The sequence below is a fragment of the Mus caroli genome, chromosome 5 (genome assembly GCF_900094665.2).
Source record: "Mus caroli chromosome 5, CAROLI_EIJ_v1.1, whole genome shotgun sequence".
Lineage (NCBI taxonomy): Eukaryota > Metazoa > Chordata > Mammalia > Rodentia > Muridae > Mus > Mus caroli.
Window position 1 is genome coordinate 26,745,023 of NC_034574.1, and position 16,588 is coordinate 26,761,610.

Below are 16,588 nucleotides of genomic sequence, written 5' to 3' on the forward strand. Positions count from 1 at the left end.
CTTCCTTCCTTCCTTCCTTCCTTCCTCTCTCTCTCTCTCTCTCTCTCTCTCTCTCTCTCTCTCTTTCTTTCTTTCTTTCTTTCTTTTTTTCTTTTTTTTTTTTTGGCTACGCTTTTTAAAATTATTTTTTAGGTTAGCATATAAGTAATGGGTTTCATTATTCATTTTCCACGCACACATGTCCCTCTCCTTTGTTCTGCGCACCCTCCCCGTACCCTGTCCTTCCTTGCTGGTCCTCCCCGCCCCCCCCCATAACCTCCTTCTCCCTTTCATGTCACATGTATCCCATTACTCAATTCTTCCCCACACTTTCCTCCCTTCTCCTGCTCCTGTGCCTGCTTTCATGACCTACATATACACATTTAAATGTGGATTCCACAGATGTGAGAAAATATGCGCCATTTGTCTTTTTTGAGTCTGCTTTATTTCACTTAATGTAATGATTTCCAGTTCCATCCATTTTCCTACAGGTGCCGGGATTTCGTCCTCCTTAATGGATAAATGAAATCCCATTGTTGTGAAACACATTTTGGTTGTCTATTCAACTGATGATAGATATGGGGCACTTTATAAATAAATTTATTGTAGGTAGCCCTGAAACCTGGTAGATTAGTGACCCAGTGAAGTCCCATGTGTAAAAGTCCCAGTGAAGAGGGGACAGCAAGGCAGACATCACACTTCCCCAGGGCCTAGGGATCCTGACAGGACTGCTATCAGCAGTCCTCACAGATGGGGAAGGAGACCTAACATTATACATAATAGTGGTAGTAAATATTAGTACTCTCAACTTTGAGTAGATTACCTTGGCCGTCTATGCCTGAAAATGAAGACACTAACGCAATGACTGACAGAAAGGAATGTGCACAACCATGAACTACACACATCCACTGGGGCAGAAGAAAAGTAGGAAAAATGAATTTACATGTGTTTTTAATGTTATTCTCTTTTAATAAACACTTTGTATATTTTATTATCACATTTTATAATAACATAGCATTACTTATATGTAGTTACTAAAGTACAAGTGATTACCACTGTATTACCATATTATGTGTTTAGGCACAGAAGGCATTATATTTTGTTTTTGCCTATGAGGAAGTGGATTAAAGAGTTCAGCCCTCACTGTTACAGTATTGGGTTAATTATACATTCATAAGACAGAATTGTTGGCTAAATTAAGTTCTGAGCGATAAACACACCATCCTTGAGGGGCTCACCTGATCTGTATGTCTCCTGAAATGTCTCAGTATTCAACTGGGAACCGTCAATATCATTGACCAGTCAGGAGGAGACATCTCTAGGCTTCAGGAACTCGATTGTATGAATGAGTTATCTTCTGTTCACCAGTTCATGAACAATATTGTCACTCTTCGGTGACAACATCCTTTAGGCACTCTGATCTTGTCAGAAATTGATGAGGCAAGCCCACCGGGTTCTGCCAGCCCCATCAGCAAGTGAGGAGCTGTTGTGCATTGGCACCCCCAACAGAACTTCCCACTGATGCTGCTGCTTTGTTGGGAAGATAGAAACTAAGGTACCAATGCAAGAATTCATTGTACAGTCTCAGTTATACTGTCAGTATCATTCTTGTTTAGCCCCTAGGTAAAGTGAGACTTGAACTCACTGTCCAAGTAATCAGGTGACATATGGTATGGTAATGTCATCTGTACCTGGCTTTGTTTAGTTTTGAAACAGGGTCTATCTTTGTAGCCCAGCTGTTGAACTAGCAATGCAGACTAGGCTGGCCTCAAACTCATAGAGATACAGAGGTCCACCTGCCTCTGCCTCCCAAATACTGGGATAAAAGGCATGTGACATCATGCCCAGTGGACTGGTTTCATAGTTTGTCTTTTTACTCATAACTGATGACTAATGTTTCCATTTCATGGTTTATCTTAGTCAGTTTTTCACAGTCCTATTAAAAGGTTTACCAATATACTAATTTCCTGCTAGATGAGGAAGCTAAGTGTCTAAAGGTTAAGAGATTGGAGTGAGGTCATAAACAGTAGGAAGTGGCAGGGCTGCAACGTGAGCCTTAGTGTTATCATTCCAAAACCTAGACCCTCGCCATGCTTCTGGGTCTTAAGTCTGTGTTCATTTGCCTTTTAAGTAGAGTCTTAACTTCCATTGCTTTTAAGCCTTATTTTTATGAGGGTTTATTTGTGTGTTTTCTTACTTAGAGGTGTCGTGGAATATGATGCAGAAGGCTTCACAAAACTCACTCTGCTGCTGATGTGGAAAGACTTTTGTTTTCTTGTCCACAGTGAGTATACTTTGGCTGTGCACATACACTTAGGAATGTGATAATCAGTGTGAGAACCTTTGGTGCTTCGACGTGGTCCATTTCGTTTTACCATGTATATATTTATATTGAGGTCAGATTTTCTCCAAACCATTGTTTCTCATGTGATGTTGCCCCACAGAAGACATCTGACAAGACATTTCTTACTGTCACAGTGGATGATGGGTCCAGTGATCAGCTAACAGTTTGAATGTCCTTCTGTCCCAGAACAGCCCCTCACAAAAGAAAATACAAAATGTCACTATTGCCAAGATACAGTGACCCTACCCTAGACATATTTCTGTTTCAAAATATGTATCTGGTGTCAGGTCTCTATATTTTCAGGACTGCTGAGAGCAGACTCGCTTTGGTCTTCTGGTCACTAGTAAGTGACACAGAACATAGGAGGCAGTGTTCTGCGCTTCCCCAGTAGCCTGTGGTAGTTTTCCACATTGTAGTCATATGTAAATGGTTGTTATATAATCAATCAGTAGTAGGTCAGTAATCACTGGTCCATCTCGCTTGTGGATGGTTTAGATCGTAGTACTTTGCTGTAGAGGAGCCAGTGACCCGGGGCATCAGGTGTAAGCTGCAGGTCAACCAAACCCTACATTCCTTGGCGATTTGGTGTATAATGTTTTTGCTTAAGTCGACAGCCAAGGACTTCCAGCTTTTCCAGCTTGAGCTAGAACAAAAGCAGGGGTCCAAGCTTGCCTCTTGCAGAGGCAGAGCTTCCTTCCATCTCACTAATCCATATTAAGAAGGGATACTTTGGCCCTAAATAGATGGTGTCAAACAATGTACAGATATTGACTCTGGAGTGTTTTCTTCCCCAGCAGGCTTAGGTTTCTAAATTGTAATTTTAGATTAAAATAGTTTCAAATTCTTTTTTTTTTTTTTGAAACCTGATTTCAAACCAGCAAATGGTAAGAGATGAAGCCCCTAAATGCCCACAAGATGGGAAGAAAGGCTCCCTTTGGAACCTGATACTGGCATACCTCACAGAGCCTGTGGAGAGCTGGCTGTGTGTGTGAGGATGAATCTTCTTCTGTTATTCCCAGCTTATATGGTGCTCCAGAATTGTATGGTGCTCTTGCTTGGTAGCACATTCCACATTAGGACATTTTTTTTCAAACATTAAATCTGGAAAAGGCATTTTGTATTAATTATGTGTGCAGATAAACAGTTTGAAAGAGAGCTCAGCTTGGGCACGCCTCCAGCTCCACCTTGTTCACATCACTTGGGGCAGGCCACTTCTGCTTTAGTTTGTTCAAGCGTGCGTGGTGGATGAGAAGGCTGATGTTAGGCTTCCTGCAAGCATTGCCAGATGGCATTTAGCCCACAATTAAAAGTACACTGGGAAAGGAAGCCTCAAAATTACTACTTTTCTTACCTGATACCCAGATCCCAATTGCAGCATCAGATGATCTCTCAGGACTTGAAAGCATTGCCTGATGTGATTATCTAACCTAACTCATCCACAGACAGCTACACTTTGCCTCCAATAGCCGTGGCCGTGGTGGTCATCAGATGCTGCCAGAATGGCTGTGGATAACCCGGTAATAAACTGAATGAATACTTCAAGCAGCTCCTTCTTCTTGAAGTAGCCTGACAGCACAGATATTTTTCTTGAAATTTCCTAGTCATGTTTTTTTCAGTCCAGCCATATCAGGCATAAAAGGAAAATATCTTCTTCACATCCCTTAGTCCTAGCCTTTTTTTCCAGCATGCAACTCAAAATGGCATGTATTAGTCCACTTCCTGTTACTATAACAATATACCCAAGGACAGTTACTTTATGAAAAAGAGCGGTTTGTATAGCTCATAGCATTAGAAGTCCAGAGTTTTACATTGTAATCCAGGCCCCTTGGCTGGGTTACAGTATGGCAGCAAAAGGAACCTGCTGCATACAGAATGTCCAATGTATTGTGTGTCTTAGCTTCATAACGATTCATTCCCATGAGAATGGCACTAATCTTTTCCAACATGTACTCCAGTGCTCTAACCACTTTCCCATAGGCCTGCCCTCAAAGATTCCACAACCTGATAGCACTGCACTGGGAACCAGCATCCAGCCCAAGAGTCCTAAAGGGGCAAACCATACCAAGTGACTGAGGAAGTCATTGCTTGCACTGATGTTTGGGATAAAAGAGCTCTTACATCATGGCTCCTGCCAATCCTTTGTCAGTACCTTCAGTAGTCACAGTAAGTGCTACTGCTGTGTATTTCCTGAATAATATCATCTCCCTGGCATTGTGTGTCCAGTATTTCTCATGACTCCTTTCCACCAAGTTGTACATTAAAATTGTAACCCCGTCATATTTTAATGTAGCTGTGAACTGCCTTCTTCAAAAACAGACTCCTCAGGCACACCTTAGAATGGCTGCCTTAAAACCTGGGGTTTCATTTGCGTTTTCACAAATGTTTTCCCAAACTGTCACCCCTTTCCTCCCCAGGCTGTTCACTCCCTTGTCCCTTAGTGTCACTGCCTACATACTGTTGGCTCTACTGGAGGATAAAGGCTGTAAATCAAGGGCCTTTGATGCTATTTCCTACCCCTTCCCTAACTCACAGCCTGCCTTGAAACACATCATCCCCATCCATTGCCTTGTTCTTATCTAAGACTTAGGACCTGCTGCGGCATACTGGAGCATGATTAGATAATGTGTTTTCCTCAGCTACACGGTTATACATCTGACACTTACCTTCCTTTGGAAGCATCTGCTCGCTTGGTTCCAACGCCCAGGGGACCATTTGTTCCTCTTTATTTTTTTCCCCTGTTATAAAGATGGGAGGTGAATATGGGGTGGCAGGGACTTGACAAAGAACACTGCAGTGAATTATTCTGGGATCTCAACATGTGAAAGAGGAGGAAGAAAGCGCCTGGAGATAGAGCCAGATAGAGCTGGTCTCCCGTGGGTGGCTCCACAATGTCATGGCGGTTGAAGACCTAGCAGAACATGAAATAGCTTCTCTGACTCCCTCTGCGTCCTTGCATTCTCCTAGCTCATCAAGCCAGTGTCAGCAGGGCAGCTCCTGTGCTCAGTGAGCCCAGGGACACCAGAGGAAAGGCACCCTCTCCTGAGCCATATGGTGCTGGCCTTAGTCTGTTTGGATGTACAGAAGCAAAAATGCCTTAAGAAGAGATGCTATCCACATTCTGGGCTCCCCAGGCAACGCCGCAACACCCTGGCATTCTCATACTTCTGAATATGCTGTACAGCCTTCCCAGCTGCTCACTCCTACCTCTCCTTGTCCTTGATCTGTATATGGAGTCATAACCACAGCAGGAGAACCATGCTCTCTCCTCCCAGAAATTGTTAGAGAGGTTTCCTGGTCACTATATGAGAAGTACTTACAGTGGTTGGGCAGGTCTATCTGTGTCTGCCAAGTTATCCTTTCCTCTGATAGTGGATGGAACCCACAAGACAGCAGCAGTTCAGAATGCTGGTGGTCAGAGAGCTTATAGCAAGGTATGCTAATGACACAGAGCACAACATCCCTGGGGAAGCCACCTCCCTTATTTACTGGCCCCAGGCAGCTGCAAGTACCAGCATGTGGCTCATGGTGGCTGAGTTGAGATCAGGACTTGAAGGGAGAAGTGGGTGGAAGCTATGACTGACAAGCTGTCTTTCCCAGTATCTGTAAATCGCTGTAGAGCTGGCCTGGACAGTGTGCTGTATCTCCTGAGGAAATGTCTGTCAACTGCAGTCTGTCTGTCCATTTTTCTCTTCTCTCTCTCCATAGCCTGTAAGGTCAGCTGTGTGCATTTTCATATTCAATACTCTGGTTAGGTGTGTGTGGGTGGACGTGCATCCCTCAGGCTTCGTCTCCAGGTATCTCCTAGTAGTATAGCACAGGGTAGACAACTGCAGCCTGCAGGCCTCAGCCTGTTTTGATGTAGTACCCAGGCCAAGAAGAATGTCCCATGTTTTTACAAGGTTGTTAAGAAGCAAAAGGAAGAGAGAAGGGAAAGAATACGCAATGGAGGAGGTGCATGGTCTACATGGCCTAAAAGCTGTCATTTCTCCCTTTGCAGAGAACATGTGCCAGCCCCAGCTTCGCTGATAGAACCAGGCAAAGGTGAAATATAGCTGTATGCTGCTCTAACACAGTGTTTTCTGATTCACCTGTTGTATGTCAGTGATGTAGAAAATAAAGTACTGCTCACAAGCAAATATGAGTGCATATGTTTCAGATGGGACCAGAACTGTGATGGCAGAGTCGAGTCTTCAGTAGCAGTTATTCAGTATAATAGAAAGGTCTCTCCTGGAGGTGACATTTCACCCAAGACTTTAATGGGCAGGCCATTGAAAAGCCAAGGAAGAAACCTATGGGGGAAGGAGGTCTGCAGAAGGCCTCAGCGCCTGGGGCATGATGGTCTATGTTTGTTGGTTCTTTCTGGTGGTTGCTGTTTCTTAGATACTTTCTTAGTAGTTGGTTCTCAAGATTTTCATGTGCATCTTTGGATTGGCATAGACTACTTCAGATTAATAGTAACTTAAAGCTAGTAGGATGTAGCAGCTCTGCCCCCCACACACACTGTTTGTGCTAGTAATTGTCCCATGTGTCTGTCATACGAGGGTATGTTAACTTAACACGTTATAGTTGCTATAACACTCTCCTTTGTAAAGGAAGGATTTCCTCTGTGCACCATTGTGTTGTGTCCTCTCATGACACTTGGGCAGCTCTACTTCCCTGCAGTTGTCGTGGGGGAGTCGGGCGAGTAGTGGGCTTCATAGGGTCCTAAGAATGACAAATCTTGTTCTGATCTCTTCCCCCCCCCACCCAACTTCTCCTCTCCTCTCCTCTCCTCTCCTCTCCTCTCCTCTCCTCTTCCTTCTCCTCCTCCTTCTTCCTCTGTCTGTCTGTCTGTCTGTCTGTCTGTCTATATGTCTCTCTCTCCCTCTCTCTCTCTCTCCCTCTCTCTCGTTCATCACCTGTCTTTTCTGTGTATCTCTTTCTTTTTTCATTTGTACCTCCAAAGCTTATATAAAGGATATAAATATTGTTTCTCAAAAGGGTTCAGTCTCTAGCAGAACTTAATATTTATGAAGTCAGAGAAACTTGACAACTTCAGACTAACTCTGCTAGTTATTGGAACAATCCTTTCCTTACATGAGGCCAATAATATAGAAATCAAGAGAGCTTTTGAAGTTGTAAGTAAAGCCCAGAAGCCTGTAATCGCTACAAGGGCCTGCTCTGGGCTGCTTTTGTCCAGCTGCATGCTTCCTAATACAGCCCAGGGGAGTTCCTGGATAGGGTCACCGTCAATATCACTAAGAGTGAAGCCATCCTCTCAGCTGCCTCTGCCCTGAGCACAGTGCTGTCTGCCCTTGCTGCAGAAGCAGGGTACCCTATGGCATAATTTAGCAGGCACAAAAAAAGTTGGCCGCCAGGTAATTCAGTAACCCCCAAGCTGTGATGTTTCTCAAAAGTGACTTACTTTTTTGGGTCCAAATCCCACTTTTATGTATATTAATGAATGTACTTGAAGAGATCAGACTTGGTAAAGTGACTGAGGGTGGGAACCACATTAGAAATTGTTTTAAGCCAGAGCTGTACATCACAATGTTTATGTAGGATTGGCATATTTACTTCTCATGTGAGAGATTCTTAGTTTTATATAATCATTTTTAATATTAATAACTATGAGAGCAACAGGAACTAGTTGATTATTAGCAAGAAGTAAAACCTGTCTATTCCTTCTATTTTTCAAATAGTGCTAAAATATGTGGGAAAACAAGCCTCCTTGTTATCATGGAACTCCTGGGCCTTTTAACTAGCTCACACATTTTGATTGGTTTTAACCCAGGACTTGTGTGAAGCTAATGGTGGAGCCAGGCAGTTCTCAACTACACATGCAACATGCCTTCCTCCCCGGGTTCCCAGCTCAGAGCTCTGGCCCCGAGCAACCACCATCACTACTTTGACTCAAATTGAAACTTCCTTCTTCTTTTGAGTTCACTTTCTAAAAGCCTATTTGCAACTTCTGGCCCTAGGTTGAAAATTTCATTCACAAACCTTCCTCGGTAATATTCCCTTGTTGTGAATTCTTAGACTTAAGTAACACCTTTTTTAGAGAACCAAAGGGATGTCTTTTGAGGAGGGGGCTATGAGTCAGACCTACAGTCAGTGTAGATTCGTGTTCTCTGTGCCCCCTTGAACCTGTGGCACAGTTCTCCTTCGTGGTAACTAGTGGAGTAAAGTAATCTTGAAAGTGAATTTTTCTGATCAGAGTTCCTGAAAAGTTTCAGTCATTTTTAACTCCAAAATGTACTAGGCTGCTTTCCAATTAACAAGTTGTAACCAACGTAGGCCTCCTACTTAGAAAGAAAGCCACATTCACAATAACTTATGGTATCGATCTCCTTGAGTGAAATGATTTTTGCATAGTTAGCATTAAAAAGGTACCATTGATGACTTACAGGCAATCTTTGGTACAGAACTGTGGCTGTTGACAATAATAGTCATCTCTATAACAGAAACCCTGGGTATGCTGTGCCCCAGATGCTCTGATCAGTACTTTGTGTATCTCATGATTCTTAATCCACCTAGCACCCTTCTATGAGTCATTACTAGTTTTACCCTGTGTAGCAAAACCATACTGTGGCACAGTAAGATTCAGTGACAGCTAGGATTTCAATCTCGGAACTGAGCCATGGCTTCATTATGACACTGCTCCAGATAATCCACTGGCAATGTCCCCAGGTATGTGTGACAACTTTCAAACTCCTTCAGAATTTCATAACAAATCTGGAAGCCCCAACATCAGGAACAGAATGTCAATGTCAAGCCCCACAAATAGACACGACCTCTCCCTTCTGAGGAGTGAGTGGACCTCTCCAGAGGTGACATTCTTAGTGGTGGCAGTTGTGATCTCTTCCTGAGAAACATAAATATACAAGCTGGAGATAAAAATTCACTCTGACCATGGAAAGAACAAACTATATGGTTTAATGAAAGAATTAATGAGCAATTGAGTATCAGAAACTCAGCATAGACAGTGAATGTGGATAATAATGGTTCGTCACACAGAGTTCAGAGGGGCCTGCAAGATCCCGTAATCACCCAGGCCCAGGAGGTGATACAGATGTGGGAGTGGCCCTGGTCTAGGACAAGGGGCAGGAGTTGAACTGTGGCAAAGTGTGTGCTCCTTTACGCACTCACCATTGTGTTATTCGCTAAGTGCAGTGCAAGCAGTTCTGTGTGGTGGACATACTGTGAGCACCTGGGACTCCTTACAAACAAGAGCATTGAGCCAGCAAGATGGCTCAGCAGATGAAAAGGTTCTTTGCCACTAAGTCTAATCCCCTATATTTGATCTCTACATGGTAAAAGGACAGATCTGACCCCCAAAAGTTCTCCTCTGACCTCTACGTGTGTGCCCCCTCCAAATGTTTCATGTAATCAAAAATTAAAATTAAAGAACACTGCAAGGCCTAGTGGTACCAGCTTATATTCCAGCTACATCAGGAGTCTGAGGCTGGAAGGATCCACAAGTCCACGCTAAGGATCTGTTACAATGTACATTCAAGACCAACCTGAGCCCCATCTCAAAAAGTAAAAAGTAAGCTGTCTGTATAACTTATGGTAGAACACTTGCCAAGCATGTGCAAGAACGTGAGATCATGCCCCAGTGCACGAGCAATAGAGAAAGTAACAAGCACAGGTGAAAGCAGAAGTCGCCCAGGCTCCTCGTGTGTGCAACACCTGCACTGCAGCTTTGTCTCTTGTCTCTTCTCCCAAACCTCCTTGTCATTTGCTTTTAGAATTCTCTGGAGTATTTTGAAGCAAGTGTAAACCACATCTCTTGTATCGTCTAGGAATACTTCCGTATGCATCTGTGCGTATCTCTAACAGTGGTGATTTCTAAGGACACAGTGTCTGCGTCCTACATTCTTATAGCTAATTCTTTAACGTCAGGTAATTCTCAGTCTGCCTATAAGCTTCCCTGTTGGTCTCAGATATGCCTTCTTCTTTGAAAGGTTTATTCTTGTGCATGAAGTTGTGTGCACTGTATGCACGCAGGTGACACAGAGTCCAGCGGGAGCTGGATCCCCTGGGTCTGGAGTTATACACAGTGTAAAGCTGCTGATGTGAGTGTTGAAAATTGAATCCAGATCCTGTGGAAGATCAGGAGCACTCTCCACCACTGTGCCGTCCCTCCAGTCCCTCGTACATACTGTCTTTACAGCTAGCTTGTCCAGATCAGGATCCAAAACAGTCAGGATCCCTGAATCTCGGAAGTGTCCCTAAAGAAAAGCGGTGCTCCTCAGTTATGGACATCACTTTCTATTTTTCTTTTCAAAGTATGGTTAAGAAAATCTGCTAAGGTAAGAAACTGTTAAGAATATCAATTCACCCTTAAAAGAGGCAAGATCTAACCCTATGTAATACCGGACATTGCAGAGAGCTTCTAGCTACCTCACGTAGACTATGAGCCATTCAATCTTTAAGTCAGCTTTGGATAGAACTTTTAGCTCTAGTTAGAGAATGTATTTGACAGCTCTGCTACTATAGAATTTACAATATTTGCTTTATAGTGGAACCACACGGATATAATGTTTTTCTTGTTTTCTGTTGTATAGTGTGTTTTGAGGTCTGTACATGTTGGCTTGTGTGTCTTGGAGTTGCATTCTTGTTGGTTACTGAGTAGTATTCCACCCCAGATAGTGAATATTGGTTTTTTGCAGTATCTGGTGATTACAAATAGTGGTCCTTGGATGTAATTTAAGGGAAATCTTTGTTTTGACAATGCTTTTAGTTCTGCTTAGTTAACTGTGGGGTAGGGATGCTGAGTCACCCATCCAGTGTGTGTTTAACTCAGTCATCCACCACCATGCTGTAAAGCAGTGTGACTCTTTACAGTCTTCCCGACATAGTGCGAGGTTTCTGTTCTCTCGCATGCCTTCCAGCTCTTGCTATCATCAGTCTCTAATCTCAGCCACAGTGGGGTCTGAGAGACTGTCCTGGGGTTTTTAATATGCAATCTCCTCATGTGCAGTGCGGCTGAGTGCTCTGTGTGCTAACCACCGAGGGAGTGTGTGGGAAATGGGAGGGTCTGTTGAAATCTTTCTTCTGTTTTTAATTGGCATGTTATTATCTCATTTTTCAGTTTTGAGCTCCCCTCCCCTTGTCCTGGGAATCAAACACAGAGCCTCCAGCATATTGGGCAAATACTATACCATGGGGCCTTATCCCTATCCATGACTTAAGAATTCTTTATAAACTTGGCTGGGATCCATTTGTCAGTAATGTGTTCTATAAACTTTAACAGAGCCATTTGTTTTATTTTGTTTGTTTGTTTGTTTGTTTGTTTGTTTGTTTAACTGCATCTTTCCAAAAACTACATTTACAATTTTTATGTGGTCTCTTTTTATCACTTCTTAATTTTATAGAACATATTTTTTTTGCATTCTGCTTAATTAAGTCACCTAATCCAATTTAAATTTTCCTAAATTAAATTAATTTTTGAGATGGTATCACTGGAAGTCCAGACTTCTCCTCAACAAGCTTTGAGCAGCAGTAGCAGCATGGTAGGCAGAGAGCCCACCCTAATTAAGTTGTTTTCTTGTAGAAAGTTCATAGTTTTAATTCATGAATATAGGTTTGTATTCTGCTTCAACTTTTTGTATGGTGTGAAGTGAGGGACATGATTTATATATTTTTTTTCACTCTAGAAACATTGATCAAAAAGACCCAATTTCCCCACTGAATTGCTTTAGTATCTTTGTAAAAACATTAGTGGAGCATGTGAGTTTCAGGTCAGCCTGGGCTACATAGTGAGTTCCAGGTTAGCATATTCTAAATACCATGAGCTTTCAGAGAAGGCAGTTATTTTTGCTTTTATGTTGACCTTTAATTGATTCCTTAGAATTTTTAGATACAAGATCATATTATCAAGAAATAGAGAGCTGGGGATATTAGTCAGAGTGTCTGCCTACTATGAATGAGGGCCTGAGTTCAAATCCAGCACTGAGATAGATGGAGAGACACTGTCTTACTTCTTCCTTCCTCTATGCCTCCTTTTCTTCCTCCTTCCTTGTCTTCCCCCACCCCTCCCTTTCTTCCTTCTTCCCTGTGGCCTCCAGGTAGACCTGCAAAGGTGTCTACTCATTGCACAGTCATTTGACCTTCTTGTGGTTCAGGCTTTTTTTTTTTTTTTTTTGGTTTTTCAAGACAGAGTTTCTCTGTGTAGCCCTGGCTGTCCTGGAACCCACTCTGTAGACCAGGCTGGCCTCTTGAACTCAGAAATCCGCCTGCATCTGCCTCCCGAGTGCTGGGATTAAAGGCATGCGCCACCACTGCCCGGCGGTTCAGGCATTTTTAAGGCACGGGGGTGCCAGGATGTTTGGGATCTTCTCTGAAATGGCTCACGTTCTTAGGGCAAATGAACATATAAACCATACAGACATGATAGTGCATACCTGTAATGCCCACCCACACTTGGGAGGCTCAGGGGCTAGGATCACAAGTGTACAATGAGACTCAGTCTCAAAAGCCAAACAAACACAACATAACAATGAAACATTCTTTAAAGTATAATGCTAGGTATACACCAGGTATCATGGGAACACGGGGTAGGACACCCAACTTACTATAGCAGGAGAGCTGGAAGAGCACTTTAGGCAGACAGATTAGCACAAACAAAGATCCTGAGAGAAGAAATGGTCAAGTGTTTGTGAAGAACTGCAAATGACTCCAATTTCTTAAGTGTCTGGTAGATCCCAGGGAGTGGTGAGAGATTCCATTGGAAAGGTCACCAGAGGCCAGAACACAGACAGTTCTGCATACCAGGCTGATAATGCTTGACCTTATCCCAAGGATAGGAAGAAAGAGGGCTGGGAAGGAAAGCAAGCAGAGTATGTTTGCTTTTTACAGTTATATTCCTCTGGTATTGTAGAAGACGGTTTGGAACGGAATGGCACACACATGGGAAGATAGTCCTGGCAAACAATAATTGAATCTAACCAGAGCTGTCTTTACTAGAGGGTGAAAGGGGAGAAACGAGTTAAAGAAATCTTTTAATAGTAAAGCTTTTTTTTTTTTTTCCATTTTTCGAGACAGGGTTTCTCTGTGTAGCCCTGGCTGTCCTGGAACTCACTCTGTAGATGAGGCTGGCCTCAAACTCAGAAATTCACCTGCCTCTGCCTCCCAAGTCTTGGCTGTGTGTACAAAAGTATAAAGATGTTTCTGGGCTGGGAAAATGACTCAGCTGATAAAGTGAGGGTTGTGCAAACACAAAGACCTTAGTGTGGATCTCTAGCACCTATATAAAAGGCTGCGTGTGGTCAAATATGTCAATGACCCTAGTGGGGCTTGGGGAGGGGTGAACCAGGCAGATCCCTGAAGCTCAGGGCCAACCAGTTTAGCCAGTTGGTGAGCTCTAGGTTCAGCAAGAGATCTTGTCTCAAAAGATAAGACTGGGGTGATTGAGGAAGGCTTTTGACAATGATGCTATCTGGCCTCCACATACATGTGGAGGTCAACACACAAAGAATGAAGGTTTCCAGGTTTCTTCTGTAGGCATCTGAACAGCAGAAGCTACCAGTTAAAGCAAGGTTTTGTTCAGAGGAATAAACTGGAGATGCTGAGGCCAGAACTTAGGAGCCTGTAGGCAACCAGATGAGTGCATGGGCCAACACTCACATGGAACAGTGTCCATTCCAAGCCAGAAACCCCTGGTCTTCCCCAGTCCAGATGGTTCTGGACTACTTGCCCTGATATACAGGTTTCTCTGTCCTCTGGCTTCATATCAATGAGAACTGGTTTGGAACTCACAAAGCAGTGTTGCATGCTTTTTCTCACAAAGAGGCAATCTGAATTCTTGACATGCTTTAACTTAGGATGTACTAAAAGAGCTTTTTAGAAGAGACTTCAAGACTAAGAATGGCCTTTGGTTAAAAATATGCCTTTGTCCTCTGATGGAAAGGAAGTAATGGGGATATCAAAACACAGTTCATGTCACATGTGACAAATACAGCTTGATTTCACCTCCATGAGTTGTCAAATTCATAGAGATAGAAAATCAGACAGGTTGCTAGGATCTGGGCCATCAGGAAGCTTTGTTTGTAATAGGGGTTACAGTGATGAAGAACGTTCTGGAGATGAATGGTGATTATGGTTGTGCTCCTATGTAAGCGCACTCCATGCCACTAGCAAAGATCTGAATCTCAGTATACTTTACCATAACTTCAAAAAGTTGAAAAGATTAAAAAACTCAGCTTGAATATTAAGTAGCCTTTCTTCAGTACCAGCCAATGCTTTCTCACCCATTTCCATTCAGAGGTCACTGGGATAATAGAACATGGCCTCTGGTATAGGTGATACTAGATTTACAACATATAAACACTATTGTTTATCAAGTGCTCACTGTGTACAGAGCACTGTACAGAGTATTTTACACCCATAACTCAGTATCATTTTCTTAACAGCCCGTGAGGTTGGGTTACGTTCCTTTCCTCACTTTCCAGGAAGAGGAAACAGATGCAATTCGCCTGTCCTCTAGCCTACAGTTGAAGGACATAGCATGTAAACCAAGACCTGCTTACAGATCTTCTGTTCCCTACTCCTCACTAAGGCTTCCTTTCTTGGCAGTCATAGGAATAGCTGGAGTGCACAGTCAGTGGTCTCACCAGCCCCACTCATTTTTCCAGTATGCCATAAGCTAATACCATGGTCTGGACAAGTGCCATGATTTCAGAGAGGTTGGCAATAGCAGTACAGCTCCACTGGCTCTTCTGGGGCCGTTAGAGGGCCCCAGCTAGGCGTATGATCATGAGAATCTCAGTCTCGGCAGAAATGGTAGGCAGGGATCGTAACTTCTTGTTTCTTCCTGAAAATGAGGTGCTTTGTAATTCTTCAACATTCCCTTTGATACCTCAGCTGTGAGAGTATTCCTTTGTGCTGTGGGTCTTTTGAACTTTCCTAATGTTGAAAAGGTGAATTAAGGCCTTCTGGTCTTCAGAGAAACCATAGTACCTGTGATCTATCAGCAAATTTTGCGTGCAGGTGAGCCTAGGAAACATAATTACTAAAAGAATCTATCAAGTATGATTGGACCAAGGAACAAATAGTTACCTTCACATTATAAAACACTAACTGCCTGAGCAGTCTCTCATCTAACTCTCCATCACTCACTTTTTGGCTGTCTCTCAAGGAAGCTCCAAGTTAGTTCATGTACTCTTATGGCTAGTCTGTCAAATGAGATGTTGAGGCTGCTAATGTAGCTCGCCTATGCTCCCCAAGAGAGAGTGGAATTGGACTTTGTAGACATTTGGATATTAAGTTGACCTTAGTGAACACTAAAGAGCTAGAGCTGGTGAAGACAGCCCTCCTCTAGAAGTATTTGGAGCAGGCTGCCATGTTCCGATTCCCTGTGGCCTTCTCCATGAATGCCGTCCTTTTAATCGCTGGCTATGATAGTATCCCTTATTTTTATTTGGATGTATGCTTAGAAACCTCATGCACCTTATAAACTGTCTCCTATAGCACACAGTGAAAGAGTTTGCAGAATGTATTTTTTTATTCTTTTTTATTAGATATTTTCATTATTTACATTTCAAGTGCTATCTCGAAAGTCGTCCCCCCCCCACCCTGCTCCCCTACCCACCCACTCCCCACTTCTTGGCCCTGGCATTCCCCTGTTCTAGGGCATATAAAGTTTGTAATACCAAGGGGCCTCTCTTCCAATGTTGGCCGACTAGGGCATCTTTTGCTACATATGCAGCTGGAGACACAAGCTCCGGGGGTACTGATTAGTTCATATTGTTGTTCCACCTATAGGGTTGCAGACCCCTTGAGCTCCTTCAGTGCTTTCTCTAGCTTCTCCATTGGGGCCTTGTGTTCCATCCTATAGAAGACTGTGAGCATCCACTTCTGTATTTGCCAGGCACTGGCATAGCCTCATACAAGACAGCTATACCTTCAGCAAAATCTTTCTGGCATATGCAATAGTGTCAGGGTTGGTGGCTGATTATAGGATGGATCCCCGGGTGGGGTAGTCTCTGGATAGTCCATCATTTCGTCTTAGCTCCAAACTTTGTCTCTGTAACTCCTTTCATGGGTATTTTGTTCCCTATTCTAAGGAGAAATGAAGTATCCACCCGTTGGTCGTCCCTCTTCTTGATTTTCTTGTGTTTTGCAAATTATATCTTGGGTATTCTAAGTTTCTGGGCTAATATCCACTTATCAGTGAGTGCATATCTAATGACTTCTTTTGTGACTGGGTTACCTCACTAAGGATGATATCCTCCAAATACATCCATTTGCCAAAGAATTTCATAAATCCATTGTTTTTAATAG

General features: G+C 43.1%; 1 protein-coding gene across 1 annotated transcript in view; it reads left to right on the forward strand.

Annotated features, from left to right (window-relative positions):
- The window catches only part of Babam2 (BRISC and BRCA1 A complex member 2), a 430,660-nt gene that overhangs the window by 355,826 nt on the left and 58,246 nt on the right, over positions 1-16,588 (forward strand). Inside the window, exon 10 of the mRNA XM_021162018.2 lies at positions 2,181-2,263. Coding sequence (XP_021017677.1) covers positions 2,181-2,263 — 83 coding nt within the window. The remainder of the gene's footprint in view (positions 1-2,180; positions 2,264-16,588) is intronic.